Here is a 22762-nt window from a genome sequence, read left to right as displayed (position 1 = left end):
CCTTGCTCTTTACACTAATGTTTGACTTGTTACAATTCTTTAAGAAAGACTGCTCAAGCACAAGGACCCTCCAATTTGAATGAAGGGTATTTATAAAAACTTTAAGACTTTAGCGTAAAGGGCAAGGGGTGAGGAAGGGGCAGCCCCCCTCGTAAGCGAAATAACTTCTGTTCGTTTTAGGTTTTAATGTTGTTCCTTTCTTTCGGTTGAAAAACGTGTTTGTTTTTAAATTACCTTTATAACGAAGTCAAGGCCCCTTTCGACACCATGTCTTTCAATTTGTACGACAAGAACACAACACCATGGATTTCTAACCAGTTTTCGTACCATGAGCACCCCATACTTCCACACTTTTATCTTTAATTTTTTAACTTCAATTTTTTCGGGTGACCGTGTAGAAGTTGCGTACCTACTTTCTGCCTCAAATGATACAGCTCGAAAACCATTTTAAAATTCTGGTTCAAAAATGTACCACATACCTTCCTTTCAGTTAAGAAGGTAGTAATGAAGAATGGGGTTTTAGAGGGCCACAGGTCCATTTTGGTCCTTCAATCATACCATTTAAAAATCATTGTATGATTCCAGTACAAAAAAAGTGCAAAATGCCTACCAGTATACCCAAAAGTTGGAAGTGGAGGTGGCTGGGCTGGAAGTGCTCGAAGGGCCACAGTCCACTTTTGTCCTCCAATCACATTTAAAGCCCTTGTATGATTCTGACTGGCACAAGGAGCAACAAACCTACTTTGCTACTTAAATTTTACGGCAGAGAGCTGAGGGTACAGAGATTACAGATGCAATTCGGTCCTCATATCATAAAGACTAAAAATCCCTTCAAATGAAAATCCTGGATACCATTGCCTTTCTATCCCTTCTAATGATTATATCCCTTCTTAATATCCCTTCTAATGAAAATCCTGGATGTCATTGCCGTTATACCTGAGAATTCGTATCAAGCCTTAAAATTTAGATCTGTTATAGATTTTGGAAAAGGTACTTGAATTTCAAAATTATGACCAGGGGCGTCGTTTGGGGGTGGCAGGGGGGGGGGGCACTTGCCCCCCCCCCCCAATAATGTGGAGAGAAAAATATTATACATCCCATGCCCTTTGACAATCCAGATATGGACCCCTCTTGCCCCCCTCCCCCCCTATAAAAATGCTGGAGATTCGCCCCTGCATATGACTGATATAATAGTGACAAAAGAGGCAATACGTACGCCTGTTTATTATGTTTACGAACATACACATTTATTATATTTATAAAGATAATAACGTTACCATACATGAGATCTTATCTCAGAATAGACAGAGGATGTAGCGGAAGAAATGAGTTTAAAGAAAAAATAATTACACTTGACAAATATAAATGTCGATTGCAACGTCTGTATGTCTAATACATCTGTCTGTATAACATAATACAAAATGTCTCAACCTGGGTTAATTTGAGGTGCAATCAAGGTTTATTTAAAATTTGGCACTGAGAGTTCCCCACTTCTCAGTGAAAAAAGAATGAATGTATAAAACAGAATTAAATATTCAAAACAAAATAAAAAGAAAGAAAGACAAAATTAAAAGAGACGCCAAATAGCACCAGCAACAGAACGCGAGTTAAAAAAAATTCACGGATGTAGGATTAACGATTAATCATTCATTCTTGAATCTATCTTACTTAAGGTACCTCAATGAGCTAATCTCTTGCCAGCAAGGGCGTACCCAGGATTTTTGTTCAATTTGTTTGGGATGGAGGTAAACAAATTTTAGAAAACGCATCGAAAATTTGTTTTATTTTCGTTTTGTTACTTTTTCACGTGTTGGACAAAAAATTCGGGGAGGGGGGAGGGTTCAAACCCAGTAATCCCCATCCCCTGGCTACGGCCTGACTTGACAGGTTTAAATTTATCTGAATGTTCTTTTATATTTGCTTGAATTAAATCTTGTGTTTTATTAGGTTTGTCTTTTTTGCGCATTTTATTTTATATTTTCCTTCTTTTTGCACTAAGCACGGTTGAGTGGAGATTCTAATCTGACTAATATTTACCAGTTTTCACGTGCCGACTTTTTTTTCTTGTAATTGTATACAGAGTTGTTACTAGCCAAAATGTTTGGGGGAGGAGTAAGGGATTTTACCGACTGGCTGGTCATTTTTACGGACTGTTTTTGTCAATAAGTAGCATAATGTTCATTTCAAACACAATACGTAAAATCACTGCACGAGTCAGTAAAACCATTCACTGACCGAGATTCAAATTTCGGCACATATCATTTAACTACTTTAATGCTGTTTATTTAATCAAATGGAAAATTGCGGCACCATCTGTAAACTCACGGCAGGAGTCGGTAAAACTGCTGCGTTTAACGACCAAGTTCGAACTTTCTGTAGATGACATGTCAGTATTTTCGTGGTCTTTATTTAACCGAACAAAGAATATTACCGGCGTCGGAAAAATCACGGCGCTTCGCCTTACGATTTTACCGACTTACTTTTTTTTTACCGAGTGACCCCTCCATACGTGACGGTCCTAATTGTATAACTTCTTTTCTTACGCCACTTTTAGTCTGTGTGGTTTTACAGATTATTAACTTAAAACCGCAGAAAAAACTGGCTCCATTTTTTCTAGGTATTTTAGCTAGATTCCTCCCCCCCCCCTCGTACGTGACGGCCCTGATTGTATAACTTCTTTTCTTACGCCACTTTTAGTCAGTGTGGTCTTACAGCTTATTGACTTGAAACTGAAGAAAAAACTGGCTCCATTTATTTCTAGGTATTTTAGCTAGCAGTTTATTACAGAACTTATATGGCTCCGTTTAAAATAGAGTTGGCTTAGCTGATTATTCCACCACAGAAAAACAAAGAGTTTGCTTGTGACAAATGTTGTGACTTCAATGTTTTCTTCCTTTCAACTTGCTTAAAATGTAATTCAAAAGAACCAATCAGGTTTTATGTCCTTTCTACAGGCTCGAAATTTCACAGGAAAAAGTTGGGATTATGGGACTTCTCGTTCCGATATACACTTTAGGAATTTCAGAAATAGCTAAAAAAAAAAAAAAGTATAGATTGTTGTTACAAAAAATTTAACCAGTGGAGTTACGCGCACTTTTTGACATAGAAGTATAGGACGGTAGGCTCTCTTTGGCACAAAGATCTATAATTGATCAACTAAGAATAATCCACCAACAAGAAGTAAGTTCACGGTGTTACGGACCAGCAAACCACTGTGGCATGGCTATTTGGCCAATGTGAAATAGGCATTGGTTCTAATTTTCTGAGAAAACTTAAATCCGGTTTATACGTATTCACATTGGACAGCATAGTAATAAAATCAATGAAAAGGGGCATGACCAGCTATTTAGTCATTTAACTCAGCACAATTATTTGCAATAATCTTTCTTTTTCTTTATGATTTCACTCCCTCAAATGTCTTACCCAAATTAATTTTATACTTTCGCCCGAGAGCAAAAACCAGTGAAAAAAAAATCGACTTCGGATTGGCATCTGGCTTATATCCCGGCTTCGAAACAAGGCTCTACAGCACAAATATGACCTTGCACTGGACAATAGATATACTAATTTGGGACTTCAAGATTGCAATGTAAGAAGCTTTGATAGACTTTGCTGCCAAAGAAGTTGGTTATTAGATACCCCAATAAAACCCCTGCCACCAAAACCCCTCTTGCCAACAAAACCTCGAACTCCTCTTCTGGATACACCCCTTTATATAACATGCTATATTAACAGGGAAATAAAAAGTGGAACGAATTTCATCTTACATTAGTTTAAATCTGGTTTTCCAAGCTAGGTTTCATCTGGATATGAATCCAGACAGAAACATTTCTAAAATGGAGGACAGGGTTGACCAACTTGAGCAGGATACCTTACATGACACCCTAATTTTTACGGTGTAAAACCAAACCCCAATGTGGAATTGATGGATAATCTTAATGAAGTGATAACACAACACAAATAATGGGCTTGCAAGATTTAAAAAAAATGGACCTCTTAAAGGCTAATCGATTCCGCATGCCTGCTACTCAAACTGAGAATGTGGAAATTGCCCCCATCCTGGTAAAATTTTCAAAATCGGATATTGCTCGAAAAGTGTTCGCAGCAAAAAGTAAGTTGGCTAAGCCAAGTGTATTTTGTGTCCGAAAACCTAACTAAAAAGCGTCGCGATCTATTAAATGCGGCTCGTAGCACCTTTGACCCAAGAAGTGTTTGGTCTGATCATGGACAAGTTCTAGCCAAAGTTCCGAGTGAAACTCGTATACGTAAAATAAATTATTTGCATGAATGCATTAGTATGTGACTTGTTAATATTTTTCTTGATTTGTAAATGCCTTCCTCGGGTCATAACTTTTCAATTTTTTTCACAATTTCTTTTTCATATCGTTTCTTTTTTTCACTTTATTTATTTTTGTTTCTCTTTCCGTGTTCATGGTTCATTCCAATAATACCTGATGAGAAATTAGTTATTTATTGTCTTTGCAATCCTTTGACAGGTTTTTCTTTTGCAATAGTTTTAAGTAAAGATTCTTTTTGGTTCATCTGGTGACTTAAATGGACTCCAAGTAAAAACTGCTTTTGTGAATATTTTAAGCCGTGAGAGTCGCCTTTGAGAGCTTGAAAATAATCCTTTTGATGCAATTAGTATCGTAAATAATTCTGTGGGCCAGGCTAATCAAAATCCGATTAATATAAACCCTATTTGTAACAGTAAATATGTTTCGGATTTGGGGAGAGAGGAGTTACCAAAGGAAATTATTTTCTGACAGCACTTCAGCTTAACATTCAGGATCTCTCCTCGTCAGTAGATAATTTAAGGTAAATCGTTTCGGATGGACAGCCTGATGTTGTCTGTTTATGTGAGACGTTTTTGGATTCTAGCAATGAAATGCTATTGGATATCCATGGTTACAAAATGGAGCATATAAACCGCTGCAAGATGGTTAAAGGAGGTCTTGCCATGCACATATCTTGTAATTTTCATTATTGCTTGCGTGAAGACTTATCAAGGAATTTTGAAGGTATTTTTGAGTCGCAATTTATAGAAATTAGATCTAATGGTATTGATCTAATCATAGGGAATATTCATCGTTCTCCTAGTGGTGTGGTTCCGTTGCTTCTTCAGATTCTTGAGGAAATACTTGAAATAATACTGAAACGTCCGTATCAGTTAATCATAGTGGGTGACTTTAATATAAATTCAATTGATTCAAAGTCTTCGGCTTCAATTGATTTTTCTTTCAACCATGCTTGCCGCAGGAACTCTGCCATCTACATCCATCCCCATACGAGTAACTAATGTTGCAGCTTCTTTGATTGACAATATCTTCTCTACGCTTAGCTTGAAGGAAAACTCTGTTTTAATTAGCGATATTTCCGATCATTTTCCAATATATTCTGGGTTCAGCTTTGAACAGGGGAAGGGTAACCGGGCTCAAGTGTTTTATTCCTATTCTATTAGGTTTGGTGAGGAACAGTTATCTCTTTTTGGGTCTAAATTAGAGGAAAATCCGTGGAGCTTGTTTGATAATGATAAGGATTTTTCTTGTGTATTTGAGTCCTTTCATGGAACCATAAAAAAGGCTATTCTTAGCATTGTAAAGTACCACCTTCTAATTATAGGTCTAAAAGGATTGTTCCTCTAAACCCGCGGATGACATCCCGACTTCTCAAAAGCTGGAGAAGGAAGAATAATCTCTGGAGAGCTTATAAATGCGCTACACTTTCAGCGAGTGCTATTCGTCTTTGTCAATTAAAAATCTACTGGAATATATATATATATATATATATATATATATATATATATATATATATATATATATATATATATATATATTCTTGTGTCATATATATTCTTGTGTATATATATATATTGTGTGTATATATATATATATATCATATATATATATATATATATATATATATATATATATATATATATATATATATATATATATATATATATATATATATATATATATATATAATTCCTTGTGTAGGAAAGCCAAATATCTCTATTATCTAAATAATTTCGCTGCGTGTGGCAATGATATTCGTAAAACTTGGAAGGTAATAAATTCTGTACTTAAACCCGGTTCTCAAAGAAAAACTTTTAAAAATTCTTTTGCTTCTTAAAAGTTATTTTTATCTATGATTTTTTTTTCAATCTATTTAATCTACTTAATTAATGTAGTCTATTCTAGTTAGTTTTGTTTTCTATAGTTTTTATTTTATTTTTATTTTCTTCTCCTTTTTGCTCTTTTATCTGTGAGTAAGTGATCATTTAAAATTTTCTTGTGTTTTTCTTCTCTGAGTAACTCCTTTGTCTTCCCTCTTCTTTACAGATCAATGAGCCTTTGGGGTAATAATAACATGTCATATTGTATGTGTATTTAATGAAGAACAAATCGTATCTTATCTTAATACGCATCCAAGGGCACCAATGCACGAAAATATACGGAGCGGGGTAGAGATCTTTCAATTCTTAAATATGAGGATACAGAAAAGGATGTTTCTCAAAGTTTAGGATAGGGGCAGTTGTTCCCTCAAAACTGATACCCCTGGTGTCAATTGGTGCGTAAGGCCTCACCCACTGAAAACTCCGTGAATTTTTTTTTTTAGTCCGGATCTGGCCCGAGTCTTCCACAAGTTTTTCTCTTTTTTCAAATTTCATATTCTTCTCTTGGTGTTATGCTCAATATGGATATCGATATATTAAATGGATATCGATATTGATCGGAAAACAGTATATTGAATATCACTTTGGAATGTCAAAACTAGACTGCGTGCACATTAATACTTAACAGCCACATAAAAACATCCTGAAATATTGTACCCCTTTATTTCCACATCAATTCGTTTCTTGGACTGTTTACTGCTTAAAATGATTAATAAAAGACTTTACCATCTCTCTGCTTAAAATGATAGACTACCCTCTAAATAATAGACTTTACCGTCTAAATATGGGGAGATAGAAAATAGGATATCCTCTCTTCCTAGTTTTCGTAATGATTGAAGCAAATGTGAAACAGTTGCTTCTTTGATGTTGATATATTCTTCAAGTACTCGGCATGTAGGACCCTCTCTCCCGTACGTGTTTTCAATTCTCTGAAAAAAAAAATCATGTTTCAAATGTAATAGATAAAAGGACCTTCAATTCACAAAAAATTTAGGGAGAGGCTAAATATATGTTTGAATACCTAGAGACGACACAAGTTTGTCGTTTTTCAATGAAAATATTGAGAAAAGGCATTTTTCAATATAAAAAAAAAATCACAAAAAAGGTATCTTTCAAAATCTAAGGGGGAGCTCTATGGGACAGATGCCCCCTCTCTCCATATAACACCATTGTGAAGGATAAAATACCTTTGGGAATGTGTGTACATAGGGATAGGGAAATTTTATTCCATTGGATCGGAGAAATAATTTCTGAGACCGCACTATCGTTTGTCTCGATACATTACCACATTAACGTTTTGTTATTGGATTGGACCGAAGACCACACCTCCCCCCCCCCCTACCATTTTATTTAGAAAAATTTGGCTAGAATATAAATTTTTGATGTCCCTTTTCTAAGGGAAAATACTCCTAATTCTCCCACCAAGGGTTGGACATGCGTGCCTACTTCCTATTAGGGATCCTTTTTGCCAATTTGAACTGTCAATTAAATGAAAATGTCAAAGCAGTTTTGGTATTTTACTCTATGTATCCAAGTTGCTACACCAGAGCTGCCATCCCTAGTGATTTTTTATGGTGCCTAGAGATTTTTTCCTAAATCTAGTGATTTTTCAAAATATAGCGTGTAGATTCAAGATTCAATCGAATAAAACATACAAGAAGCTAATTAATAAAAAAAAAAACAAAATAGTTATTCACTATAGTTCCTAATATGTTTCGGGATAGCATTTATGCAAATATACCGCCTTTGAAACTTCAGATTCCCACCATGTTTCGATACCAGATATAGACCTCAGAGCGTCATCATCAAGGTAAATAAACGAACCTAATTAATCGCAAAATTGAAAAAGCGTTCTATACTTCCAATTTCATAACATTTGCTGAGGTCAAATTTTGTCTTCATATTTATAGGTTTTTTTTTCAATAATCTATCAGTTCTAAATCAGATTTTCTTCTGTTAAAACCTTTGAAACTGGAATGAATGGTGGATATGAATGGACCCTCTACATCTACAAATAGAACAGAAATGGAGCCATTGAAAAATAAGAAGGTAGGCATAAATTAAATATAATTTTCTAAATGAAAAAAAGAAATTATTGAAAAAGAAAATAGGACTTAGTGCTTTTCATAAAAAGATTTTTAATATAACTAGATAGATTAAATCAATTGTACTTTGATAATTGAACTCGGTTGGGAATAAAGGGTGGGGGGAATCTACTCTGGGAATTGTATTATGGTTTAATCTTTACTTCTAATATCTAATCGAAACTCCAATAAATCTCCAAATTCCCTTATTTGTAATTGAAACACCTTATAAGCGCAGTTAACGTCCTGTTCTTTAAGTTTTTGGATTTATATGCTAACATATTCAAACAGTTTGTGGTAACGAACTGTAACAATGGAGCGACAAGAGTAACCGAAACTCTAGAAACAGAATTTTGATATAAATCGATATATCATGGGCTTATTATGTTGATTCGAAATATATAAAACTCATTAAGCTTAGTTTTACTCATAAAAGGCTAAGAAACTGTGAAAATTTGCCTGAAAGAGGGAGAAAACACCCCCTAAAAGTCAAAGAATTTTAACTGAAATCAAATCTTTAGATTTGGCTTATCAGAAAATCCTACTATTAGAATTCGGTGTATGAGAGAAACCTACTGTAGAGGTTTCAAGCCCCTATCTTTCAAAAGTGTTGAATTTTGTATTATTTGCCAGAAGAAAAATCACGGATGCGTGTTAATTTGTTCGTTTGTTTTTCCCAGGGGCGACCGTATTGAACCAATGGTCCTAGAACATCGGGAGAGGCCTCATTTGAACAGGAATTAAAATTTCTGGTGTCCATTTTATTTGAACACTAAGATCGAACGGCTACTAGCCACCCTCCCACCTCCATTTTTCCCAAAAATTGTTCGATGGAAAGTTTGAGATAGCCATTTTGTTTAGCATAGTTGAAAGGTTTCAAAACTATATCTGTTGGGGGTATATGTTTTTTGTTATGTTGAATTAATCAAATAAACAGTATACCTTTAGATTTAATATAACCCACGCAGGCCCTGAGGATAGGTCTGGGGATGAAAGTATATTAAGGATAATTTGCTAAGGATAATAAGGATAATGTACGATCTATGAAAACTAGATTCATAGCCATAAAGACAAATAATGGGTGACAGAATACACTGGACTAGTATAACATGGGCTAGGCTACATATTTGTACATTAGGGGGGTAGGTTAAGGTTACTTTACCCCCAAACCCCCTAATGTGCAAATATATGGCCCAAATTATATTATTATAATATAATATAATTATAATATAATTATATTTATAATCCAGCTCGGTATAGCTGAACTGCGGCATCCATGTTTGTTTAGTTTCTTTTCGTTTGATGTGAGAACCAGTTGTCGTCTAGTTATTTGCTGTTGGATTGCAACTTTTATTGATTTTGTAATCAAGGTAAGGTTAACACGCTTCTTTGCATTACATCTGTAGCTAGTCATACTTGTAATACGTTCAATGGGCTTTGTTTTAGTCACCTTATTGTTTCTTTACTTGAAGTTTTGCGTGGCCATAACCTCCAAATAATAAGGCGTGTTCCTGAGGTGGGGCGGAATAGGGAAGTACCCCATTCCGCCCCGCACTATTTTGATCTGACAAGTCGTTAAAACTGGGTCAGTAACTTTTCTTAATTTATTTTCAGATGGTCCGTGTAAATAAGAGAAAGACAAACAGACAATCCTGGTCTACTGAGGCGATGAACGATGCTGTTGTAGCGGTTATTTCTGGTCGATGTGGTTGCCTAAATGCTTCTAATGAGTTTGACGTTCCCCAAACTACTCTTGAAAGATACGTTAAGAAAAAAAGGAAAATCATGAGTATCTGATTGATAAAACTGCTGGGAAAATTCAAACCGTTTTTACCCAAGAACAGGAGCTTGAGCTTGTGACGTGCTTAAAAACTATGGAGTCGCGGTTATTTGGTCTGACGATGAAGGACTTACGTACCTTAGCTTACCAATTAGCTCAAAGAAATGGCATAGCTCATAGATTTCAAAATGAAATAGCTGGTCAAGACTGGCTCAACGGATTTTTTAAAAGAAATCCTACTCTGTCTATTCGTAAGCCAGAGTCAACGTCTGGTGCAAGAGCTATGAGATTTAATAGAGTGGCTGCGGATAGTTTTTTTTCACTACTCACTCAATTGGTAGATAAGCACAAACTTACAGCGTCGCAGATATTTAATTGTGATGAAACTGGTGTTTCAGTGAACCCTAAGAACCATTCAAAAATCATTGCTTGTAAGGGTAAACAAGTTGGTGCAATAACTTCTGCAGAAAGGGGGGAGACCGTAACTTGCTTTATTTGCATGTCTCCAAGTGGATCATACATGCCCCCGATGTTAGTTTTTCCGAGGAAGAAAATGCAGAAGGAGTTTGAGCTGGGACTACCTCCAGGGAGTTGGGCTGAGGTTCACAGCACTGGATGGATGACCGCTGAGCTATTCTTAGCATGGTGTAAAAATTTATAGTATTTTCTAAGGCACCAAAGGACTTCCCGGTTCTCCTCATATTAGACGAACATTCCACCCACACCAAGAACCCAGAGGTCATAGATTACGCAAGAGATAATGGTGTTTCGTTGCTATGTTTACCCCCGCATTAGTTACAACCGCTGGATGTGTCTTTCATGAAGCCTTTGAGCCTTCACTTCGATGACGAGCTTCGAAAGTGGCTCCATTGCAACCGAGGGAAAGTCGTGACTCTGTTTTAAATTTCATCGCTCTTCGGATCAGCGTTTATCGAAAGCGCCTCTATGAATACTGCAGTTAAGAGGTTTAAAGCAACAGGAATTTAGCCACCTAACCCAGCCATGTTCTCTGATTCAGATTTCCTACCAGCTGACACTACTGACATCAAACAAGCTGAACCTTCAACCCAAAAAGTGATTGAGGAACCTCCAACGATAGAGAAAGAATAAGTGGGAAAATCTTCGTCTGGCTCATCTGTTGATAAAGAAAATCCCCTCACTTGTAGTTAAAGGGGTGAAGATGTTAAAGTTTCTAGCCCTACCGTTGGTGTTAATGGCACCCCAGCTAAAAAGGTTCAATTTAATATGGATGACAAGGCTACTCCTGGATGCTCTTGGATCTCAACTGACATGAATGACGACCAACTGCATTTATTGTTTCACCTGAAAATTTAATTCCTATTCCAAAAGTCAGAGGAAGTGCAAAAAGGACGAATCGAAGGAGGGGGAAGACTGCAGTTATAACTGATTCACCATAAAAAATGAGTTAGAGGATGCTATAAAAGAAAAACAATAAAAGGAGATTGCCAAGACAGAAAGAGCACTGAAGATGCTTTTTAAGAAAGAAAACAAAACGGAAACTTTAAAAATACAGGGAAGGTGCCTGAATAAGAGTGAAAAAGTACCAAGAAAAAAAAACAAGAAGATAAAGAAACAACCTGAAACTTACGGCAGTGATTCTGACGAGTTTTCCGACTGTGAATGTTTATATTGTTGTTAGTTTTACTCAAACTCAACTGAGGGTTGGGTTGCCTGTTCCATATGTAAAAAATGGGCTCGCAATTCCTGTGCGGGAATTGTTAGCGAGGACGATGGAGCTATCCTTGTATCTGAATTTTGTAATTCAGAATGAGATTAATTTCATGAAAGGATATGTTTAAACTAGTTTTGTTGGCTTAAGCAAAATGGGAAAAAGCCGAATTATAGTTTTATTTTTATTAATCAGATTAATTAACTAATTTAACTAATCATAATCAGATTAATTCGATGAAAGAATAAGTTTAAAATAGAGTTTTCCCCTTAATCAAAAGAAATAAAAAGCCAAATAACAGTTTTACTTAGTTAGATATACTGTTTTAACTACCACCCTGTTCTGCCCCGGATACGGGGCAGAACAGGGAACAGGAACAGGGTATTTGAAATTGTTTTATATTTTAATTAAATAAATAACAATTGTGTTCACTTCTTGCAATATGAGTGTGCAACTTTGTTTACAACAATACAAGGTACTTTTGTGAAATTTTGAAGCCTTTTATATTGACTACTTCTAATTAATAAAAATCATTTTAAAAATAGTACCCCACTCCACCCCGTGTTCCCCTACTTGTTAATTATACAAAACACACCCAACAAGTAAAGTCATGTTAATCCTAATGAAATAGGCCAAAGTATGATAAAAATATAATACTTTAGTTTATATAATAATGCAATTTGGGCTATATATTTGCACACTAGGGCAAAGTAACCTAAACTTATGCCCCCCCCCTTGATGTGCAAATATATAACCCAAGTTATACAAGTCCAATGGATTCTGTCACGATTATTTGTCTTTGTGGCTATGAAACTGGTTTTCCTAGATCATACATTATCCTTATTATCCTTAGCATACCTTGGCATACTTTGGTCAAATAAAAGGGACACCAGACATTTTAATTTCGGTTCAAATTAGCCCTCTCCCAATATTCTAGGACCATTGGCTTGATACAATTGCCACTAAAAAAAACAACAGATTAACACACATCCGTGATTTTTTTTTTCTGACATATAATACAAAATTCAACACTTTTGCAGATAGGGGCTTGAAACCCCTACAGTAGGGTTCTCTGATACACCAAATCTAATGGTTTGATTTTATTTAGAATTATTTTACTTTTAGTGGGTGTTTCCTCTCTCTTTTGAACATCAGGTAAATTTTCACAGTTTCTTAGCCTTGTATGGGTTAAATGAAGCTTAAATCTTATATATTTGGAATCAACATAATAAGCCGATAATATATCTATTGATATCAAAATCCAGTTTCTAGAGTTTCAGTTACTATTAAGCCGTGTCGCTCGATTCTTACAGTTTGTTACCACAAACTGTTTGATGTAATATCACATTAATCCAAAAACCTAAAGAATAGGATGTTATCTGTGCTTATTAAGTATTTCAATTACAAATAAGAGAATTTGGAGAATTATTGGAATTTTGATTAGATATTAGAAGTAAACATTAAAACCATTAGACAATTCCCAGAGTAGATACCCCCCCCCCTTTTTTTTTACTCCCAACCGAGTTCAATTATCAAACTACAATTGATTTACCTTATTTTTTTATGTCACAAATCCTATTAGCAAAAGCACCAGGTCCTTTTTTCCTTTTCAATCATTTCTTTTTTTCATTTAGAAAATTATATTTAATTTATACCTACCTTCTTATTTTTCAATGGCTTCATTTCTGTTCTATTTGCAGATGTAGAGGGTGTGTTTATATCCACCATTTCCTCCACTTTCAAAGATTTTAACAGAAGAAAATCTAATTTAGAACTGATGAATTGTAGAGAGAAAAAAAAAACATAAATATGAGGACAAAATTTGACCCGGTCGAATGCTGAGAAATTGGAAGTGTAGCACGTTTTCCTATTTTGCAATTAACTAGGTTTGCCTTTTATCTTGATGAAACACTCTGGAGTCTATATCTGATATCAAGGCCGTACCCAGAGGGGGGGGGGGGGGTGGGGGGTTTACCCCCCCCCCAGAACTGTTTGTTTGACTCGTAAAAACGTAACAAAAATGGATATATACAAATTTTGTATGCGTTTTTTTGTGTACCCCCCCCCCCGAAAAAAATCTTTGAGTAAAACCACCTCCGAAAAAAAATCCTGGGTACGGCCTTGCCTGATATAGACATATAGTGGGAAATCGGAAGTTTCAACGGCGGTATATTTGCATAAATGCTAATCTGGAACATATTAGGAACTGTAGTGAATCACTATTTCGCGTTTTTTTTTAATTAGCTTCTTGTATGATTTATTTGATTGAATCATGAATCTATGCTCTATATCATGGAAAATCACTAGATTTAGGAAAAAAACATTTCAGAACAGAAATCAGTAGCTAGAAGAAAATCACTAGGGGTGGCAACCCTCTATAATCTACGAGCGCAAAGTAAGTCCTTGGGGGAAGAGAATCCTAACGTAGGAAAAAAATTGGGAGACATACCCCCACCCCCAAATCGCCGAAAATGTATTTTTCCGATTGGCTTAAAACTTGTATCTTTAAGCCATTGGACTAAGGGAACCCCAATGTCGTAAAAAAAAATAGAACAAAAAAATTAATTTTCGAAATAAGCGGCCTGACAAAAGGATGACAAACTCCCCACAGGACACTTGATTAGAACAGGAGGAAGTAGAAACTTGGGATGGGGGCTTATTCGATATTCAAAGCTCTAGTGCTCTTTTAAAGAATCGAAAGTAATTGGAGAGCCTTAATAAAATCGGACCAAAATTTTGAGATTGTCATTTTAGTCAAAAACGTCGAAAGTCACTGCTTTATTAAAATTGAAACCCTTTTTTCTTGCTAAATTTTTCATAAATGGAAAATCAGTGCGGTCTAAGGAATTATTAACGTCGAAAGATCTAGCAAGTCTTTCTCCAGGGTCAAAATTACCCGAAATTATTCAAACTTTCATTCTTAATTTTTATCATGGTTTGTGGAGGCATCAGTTTTTCCCTGGGTATTACTAAAGAAATGATTATGAGATATATATCTTAAGCAACTTCAATGGAAGTGCTGAAATAAGTTGTTTGGTTTAATATGGGACTTTTGACTACATTCAGGGCTGTACTGTACTTCGACAGTACATTCCCAGGGTTGCCACCCTGACCTGAAAGAATTTACTAAATCGGAGAGGAAAAAATTACTAGATTGCATCTATTTTTACTAAATGCTATAGGAGGATAATCAATACGATTTTCACATTCTTTTTTCCTTTTCTCTTCTTTTTTTCTCTTTCCCTTTTCTCTTTTCGAATCTCAAGCAATTTTATTGGGGGGGGGGGGGCAAGAGGGGTCCATATCTGGATAGTCAAAACGCATGGAATGTATAATATTTTTTTCTATCCACATTATTGGGGGGGGACCGCCCCCCTTGCCAACCCTAAACGACGCCCCTGTACATATATATATATATATATATATATATATATATATATATATATATATATATATATATATATATATATATATACATATATATATATAGGCCTATATATATTTCTACTTACTTTTAATTTCTCCCAGCTGACTCCTTTTTCCTCAATAAAAATTTTCAAACTGAGGATATTCACCTAATGACCTTGGGTGGTTGGCTTTTGTTTTGATGCCAATAGATTCCCAATCATCACAAATCCAAGTGTCATTATAGCTTCATTTTTAGTTGGTAAGATTTGATACACAGAAAGCTGATTTTGTCGACCTTTAGACGCCGGAAGTGAAGTGTATGTTTATGAAAATAGGTGACTGCTTGTCTGTCTCTGAGACAGACCAGCAAAATTGTAAAACAGACAAGCAAAATTGTAAATTGTCATATGTCTACGATAATTTTGTTTCCCTGAATTCATGGAAAATAAATAGAAGAAAATAGAAATAGAATTCATGGAAAATAAATAGTAGAAACAATACTAAATATGATTTTTTGTTCGAAACTGATTCATTTGTGAGGGACTAGAGACTTACTTGAATAGAATTGCAAACAATATAATTAATTATTTTAGCTGCTGACATGGGAATCTTGTTAATGAATGCAACCTGACTAGTTCTACGGTTAGAATAGCTTAATAAAAATTATCTTGATAGATTGATGTGTATCTATTCTCTACGGACGACATATGGGGCGAAACTGAATTTTAAAAAAGCTATATCTTGAGTAATCTTTCATGGTTATAACTAGTTATATCTAGGTTATAGCATAAAAAAAATTATATGTAGGGTGACCAGATTTTCTCAGACCCAATGCGGGACATACCAAAATTTGAAGAGCGCTGGAAGGAGTAGGAAGTGTCTGTGGTTTCATAAAAACACTCAAAAATTGTTTCTTAAACTTTTATCGTCTTATGTCATTATATTTTTATTTTAATCATATTTGGCTGATGAATGCACCTTTTTATTTGGCTGATGAATGCACCTTAGCCTATAACATTCCTTTGTGTCAGAAAAGAACTTTGAACACCCCCCCCCCCCACCGTAGAGTGTAAATATATATAGCCTACTTTGAATTCAGAGCCATTCAAGGGCAGGGAGGGCAAGCTGCCCCAAGCATCTTGGCTAGGGGTTTACCTTATAGTACAATAAATCACACTTAATAGCAATAGGGCAAATCCTGTGTCTGCTTTTATCAAAACATTTTCATTGAGATTATAATATTTTTATGAATATATGGGAAAAATATTAAACTTATTAAATTAATTCTATTTTTTTTTAATCTAAAAATGTTTTAATCTTTTTGAATCTTTTTAAAAAAGCAGGAAGTTTTCGAATACAGGGCGAGGTTTCGGAATCCGGGACCGTCCCGAACAATGCGGGACGTCTGGTCACCCTGCTAAATACTAGTATATGCTAATTAGCCTCAAGGATTGGCGACAATTTAGGTAGTTATAGCCCGGAAACTGCGACATGTTTGCGTAGTGTTAGTGCCAGGCGGCTTTGGGTTGCAATGAAATTGTAATCGCAGGGGTAGTATTGCAAGGAAAAAGAAGAAATACAGACGCAGGGATTAAAAACTGGAGTTAATGGAAGTCCAGTCCAAAATATTTGTAATACACAAACGTCCCAGAATAAAATACAATTGGGTCTTTCCAGTAGGGATGTTCATTCATAAATTCTTTTTTTTTTGGGGGGGGGCGAGAAGTTTCTGGGGAGTTTGAGGCCAAGGATTTTCTGGGGAGTTTGGGAGAAAGGATTTTTTCTTGTTTTTTTAAATAAAGATGCAAAAAGGATGTTTTTCAAATTCCAGAGGGGTGGGGTGGTATTTTTCCTTTTCTAATTTTCAATAAAAATACCAAACGAAAGGTATGTTCCAATTCTAGGGCAGGGGCAATAGGCACCCCAGCTTTTTTGGAGCAAATAGGACCAAGTTTATTCTTTACATTCTTAGAAGATTTAGCCCCAAAGCACTTGACTGATTTTTTTATTTTTTATATTGACAAGGATATTCCCTAAAAATAAGGTTTGCCACCCGGAAGCAAAAAAAAGCTTTTCCTCATCAAATTCTAAATAATTTATTTCTAAAGCTATTTTGATGAAACCCATACTGAAATACATTTCAGAACATTCTTCACGTCCCCGCAGATAAATTAAGACCGAAAATCCACTACTTTTAAATCCCCTGGTGAAGAAGTAGAACATGTTTATAGACAAACAGCAGACAATCATTTTTTTAGAAGTTCGTGATTTTTAAAATAGTTTAGTTTTCTTTTTTTGGGGGGGGAGGGGGGGGGTAGAACTAGTAGTTGAAACTAACGGAAAACAACGATTGTTTTGCGCATTTAGCTAGCGAACTTTGGGGGGGGGGGGGTAACTGCACCCTTCTGCATTGACGCCCCAGTATAGAACAAGCTTAAGAAAATAACAAATCCTATTGATAAAGCCTAAACCGGCGATTTTAAGATACATAAGCATGTTGTATGTCAGGGGCGGATCTAGAGCAAAATCTTGGGGAACGCCCAATGTGACAAGGGCGCCAATGAGCAAAATCTTGGGGGGCCCAATGTGACAAAGGTGCCAATAATTGACCAAATTGACGAATTTATTCTAAAAAGAGTAAACAAAAAACAAGACTAGGGGGCACCAGAAAACATCTTGAAGGGGGGGAGGAGAAGGGGGCAGGGCTCCCCTGGAGCTGCCAGTGTTGTATGTTGATACAGCTACATTTTAATTTGTAGTGATTTTTTTGCAGATTTTGTGTTTTATTTTCAAAAATCTAGTGATTTTTTTTACTTTGTGGCTACCCTCTACAGAAGTCACTTAAGGTTGATATACACCAGGAACGGTTGCGAAGTAGCTAAGGGCTTATTAGGCTTGTAAGGGCATAATCTATATATGTTTCAATTGTACCCATTTGTCTTTCACTCTAATAATATTTTCAATATGCACCCTTCTGCATTGATGCCCCAGTATAGAGCAAGCTTAAGAAAATAATTAATCCTATTGATAAAGCCTAAACCGGCGATTTTAAGATATATAAGCATGTTGTATGTCGGGGCGGATCTAGAGCAAAATCTAGAACAAAGGTGCCAATAATTGACCAAATTGACGAATTTATTCTAACAAGAGTAAAAAAAAAGATTAGGGGGCACCAAAAAACATCTTGGGGGGGGGAGGGGGAGGGGGCTCCCCTGGAGCTGCCAGTGTTGTATGTTGATACAGCTACATTTTAATTTTAGTGATGCATTTTAGTGATTTTTTTCAAGAGTATAGTGATTTTTTTGCAGATTTGGTGTTTTATTTTCAAAAATCTAGTGATTTTTTTTACTTTGTGGCTACCCTCTACAGAAGTCACTTAAGGTTGATATACACCAGGAACGGTTGCGAAGTAGCTAAGGGATTATTAGGCTTGTAAGGGCATAATCTATATATGTTTCAATTGTACCCATTTGTCTTTCACTCTAATAATATTTTCAATATGTTCAGTCTACCAGTGATATCGATGATGATAATGATGAAGATTTACTTCACTAAAGAGGCCGTTAACTATCTTTAGTTTAGTTAAAACAAAAGTAGCTTCAAACTTACTTTTCTGGCGTTCCAGCTATTACAGTCAGCAGGAACGACAAAGTTAGTATTTAGTGACTTTTGTCGCACCTGGAATCAAACAGTTCATAGTAAAGAACTGTAAGTAAGGGGCGACCCAGCTCAATAGTAACCGAAACTCTAAAAAACGGAATTTTGATACCAATAGACACACTTAAAAATTAGATTGTTATGCTGATTTCAAATATATAAGTTTTATAAATTTAGTCTTACCCATCAAAAGTTACGTGCCTGAGAAAATTTGCCTTATTTTCGAAAAAAGGGGTAAACACCACCTAAAAGATATGTAGTCATAATGAAAATACCACCATAAGATTCAGCGTATAAGTGAACCCTACTGTAGAGGTTTCAAGCTCCTATCAGTAGAATGGCCCCTATTGACCCCGTACGAACTCCTTATAAGGGCATAGAACCACGTGGTTTATGGTTTTTGTCAATGAGAATGAAAAAACAGGAATTTTGTCACTTGGAAAACCATAAACCACGTGGTCCTGTCACGAGTAGCACCTGTGAACTTGATTTACATAATCGCTAGGGGAAATTATTGATTCACGAAGGGGAGAATTAAGAAACATTAAGGCTTCTTTAATCTTAGGTCTGAGGGATAAACGTTCTTTAGGTCAGAGAGAAAAATTAATATTCTATTTTTAAATAGGGCTTCATTGATCTTTAGTGTCAGGAATTATAATTGACATCACTTGTTATCTTGGAATTATGCGGGAGTCTAAAGAGATAGAAATTCTATTTTTAAATACGGCTTCACGGAGCTTTAAGTCAGAGAGATAAATTGATATTCTAACGAAACCCTAATAGTTTAGCTAGGAAAATTTATGAGATGAAGAGATTAACGTAGGAAAGGGTTTCCTAGAAATTTGAAATGCGTTAGCGCAGAGATGCCAAACAAAAGGAACACGCTGAAATTACGTTTAGGGATTATTTGGGCGAAACCGTTTTATCCATTTTATGGGATTATTTCGGCGAAACAGTTAGAGACATTTTGAAAGAAGATTTTAGGAAAGGTTTTAGAAGAGAATTTGAGGGTGAAACTCTGTGGTCGTTATAATACACAAGTTCCATTTGAACAGTGTTGTGAGGTCCTCTACCCCAACCCCAAAGGGTTCCGATCCCCCACCACAACCTCGAAGGAAGCCCCCGGTACTCAAAGGTCCCCCAAGCTCCCATAGAGCCCGAGCCCCCCAAACACCCTCCTCAGACCCTCAAAGGCCCTCCTCTGGTCCTCAAAGGGCCCCCGGACCCCCAAAGGGCACCCCGGACCCCAAAGGCCCCACCCCCCGGTCCTCAAAGGTCCCCCGGGCTCCCAAAGAGCCACCGGCGCCCCCAAAGGCCCACCCAGACCCCCAACGGCCATCTCCGGGCCCCCCAAAGGCCCATCGAGCTCCCCAAGGACCAACGGGGTCCCAAAGGCCCTACACCGGTCCCCAAATGTCCCCCAGGCCCCCAACTGTCCCCCCGGACCCCCAAAGGCCCTCCCCCGGCCCCCAAAGGGCCAACCGGCTCCCAAAGGACCAATCGGTCCTCAAGTGTCCCCCAGACTCCCAAAGGCCCCCCCGGTGCCCCAAAGGCCCTCCCCCGGTCCCCAAAGGTCCCCCGGGCCAGAGAAGCGCCGCCGGGATGCGCCGTGGGCCAGGACAGCGCCGCGGGGGATGCGCCGCAGGGAGACACCGCAGGATGCGCCGCAGGGATGCGCCACAAAAAAAGTAAACTAAAAAGTAAAAATTTCAAAATGTTATCCCCCCAACGCCCGCCGCCGGCCCCCAACGGCCCGCCCCTGGGCCGCACAGGGCCCCCCGGCGCCCACAGGGCCCCCCCCCCCCCCAAGGGTCCCCCACACACCCTCCCTGGGCCCCCCACAGAGTCCCCGCTCCATTTTTTTTAATACTTTTTTATGGCTTTATGATATCTTTTCTGAACAAGTTCCATTCATAATGTCATTCCTAAACCCATTTTCCAACCTCAAAGAGTCCCCTCCCCAATTCATAAATACTTTCTTGAATTTTTTAACATGGTATTTTTTTAACTTTTTACGTATCTTAAAATGACATGAAATATGCTTACGGCTCTACCAATCGTACTCTGTGCTTGTTCATGGACACGACGCGGCTTTTCCACTGGTAATCTATGGCAGGTTATCGACACTACCGAGTTTATTGCATGCATTAAATCAGTATTTTTTACGCAGTGGAAGGATCAACACACAATTCATATCTGTAAAAAGTGAAGATGAATTATTCAACGAAAGTATGTGCACATGAAAAAATCATTGTCGTGTTGAACGCTGGCAAGGAGAAATACCTGAACTATGAAACGAGTGCAAGCGGTAACACTATTGGAAATGTATGCATACGTTGTCATGACAGTGAGGAGTTAAATTCCTTTGGTGTACCCAAGAATTTCCATCATGCAAGTGGTGGATATGCGAGAGTGAGAGCACCAGAGAAATTAGTAGTCAAAGAGAATGCCAACTTAAAAATAATTGTCGATGATCGGGGACAACTTCTAGCTAATGGTTCTGGTAGCACGATACCTATTGATAGATCCTATTCCCATTGTTCTGGTGTTAGCATTCAAATGAAAGCAAAGAAGAAAAGAAAGGCCTACTGCTGCACTAGTGTAATAAATCATATCATGTCTACCTGCCAGAACTGCTATCTATGTAAAAATAATGTGACAATAGACAGTGAAATCGCAGGCAGAATAAAAAGGACATTAGCAGACAATATCATCAATGAATATAAAGATGAATTGACGGAAGGTGAAGCGCAAGTGTACTAATAATGTATAATAATGTATTTAACATATTTTTATATCAATATTCTACATGTCCTTATTTCATTAAAAATATCTTATGCATTATTTTGTTAAGTTTTCATTATTTTTAGGGTATGCTAGAACGTCAAACGTTCAGAATATCTATTAAAAAGGTCAGAGATGTAAGAAAAATAATTTTAGAGATGATGATACTACTAGCAGGCTCAATTTTTCATAGAAGATAGAAAAGTTCAAGTTCTCTTCTGAATTTTACCAAAGAACACAATTCAATTCTAATTTCACCAGAGAAAATAAAAAGCTTACTCTTCACTTTTAAGTTCACCAAGAAATAAAAAATTTTAAGTTCACTTCTAAATTTTTCCGTAGAAGATAGGAAAAGTTATACTATGATAGTGATTATTTTCCATGAAGATAAAAAGTTTCACTTTAATTCAAAATTTTCTTAAATTCAATTCCGGCCTTTCTCAAAGAGTCAAATTTAAAGTTCTATTCCAAATATTTTCCCTCAACAAGAAAAGTCCCAAGACATACAAAATTTAAAGTTCACTTATAAATTTTTCCTTAGTAGATAGTAAAAGTTATACTGTGATTGCGATTATTTACTATGAAGATAAAAAATTTCACTTTAATTCTAAATTTTCTGAAATTCAATTCCGACCATTCTCAAAGAGATGAAAAAATTTAAAGTTCTGTTCCAAATATTTCCCCCGGAAGAAGGAAAGTTTCAACTTCGATTCTGAATTTTCTCAATGAAAATGAAATAAGTTATTGATCAAGTCTATTTTCCCAAAATAATATAAAATTTTACACTTCAATTCAGATTTTTCTCAAAGAGATGAAAAAATTTAAAATATTGTTCCAAATTTTTCTTAGAAGATAGAAAAGATCAAGCTCTAATCTGAATTTTACCAAAGAACACAATTCAATTCTAATTTCTCCAGAGAAAATAAAAAGCTTCCACTACAGTTTTAAGTTCACCAAGACATAAAAAATTTAAAGTTCACTTCGAAATTTTTCCATAGAAGATAGGAATAGTTATACTTTGATTGTGATTATTTTCTATGAAGATAAAAAGTTTCACTTTAATTCTAAATTTTCTTAAATTCAGTTCCGACCTTTCTCAAAGAGATGAAAAAATTTTAAGTTCTGTTCAATATATTTTCTCGGAAGAAAAAAAGTTCAACTTCGATTCTGAATTTTCTCAG

The 22762-nt window shown here is 36.3% G+C and overlaps 1 protein-coding gene across 1 annotated transcript in view; it reads right to left on the bottom strand.

Moving 5' to 3' along the window:
• The window catches only part of LOC148952771 (uncharacterized), a 75004-nt gene that overhangs the window by 18359 nt on the left and 33883 nt on the right, over positions 1–22762 (bottom strand). Inside the window, exon 3 of the mRNA XM_089088079.1 lies at positions 6954–7107. Coding sequence (XP_088944205.1) covers positions 6954–7107 — 154 coding nt within the window. The remainder of the gene's footprint in view (positions 1–6953; positions 7108–22762) is intronic.

This window comes from Artemia sp. Qi Xiang Cuo, chromosome 4 (genome assembly GCF_049724085.1).
Source record: "Artemia sp. Qi Xiang Cuo chromosome 4, ASM4972408v1, whole genome shotgun sequence".
Lineage (NCBI taxonomy): Eukaryota > Metazoa > Arthropoda > Branchiopoda > Anostraca > Artemiidae > Artemia > Artemia sp. Qi Xiang Cuo.
The sequence above is the reverse complement of the archived record's forward strand: the minus strand, read 5'-3'. Positions and strand labels throughout refer to the sequence as shown.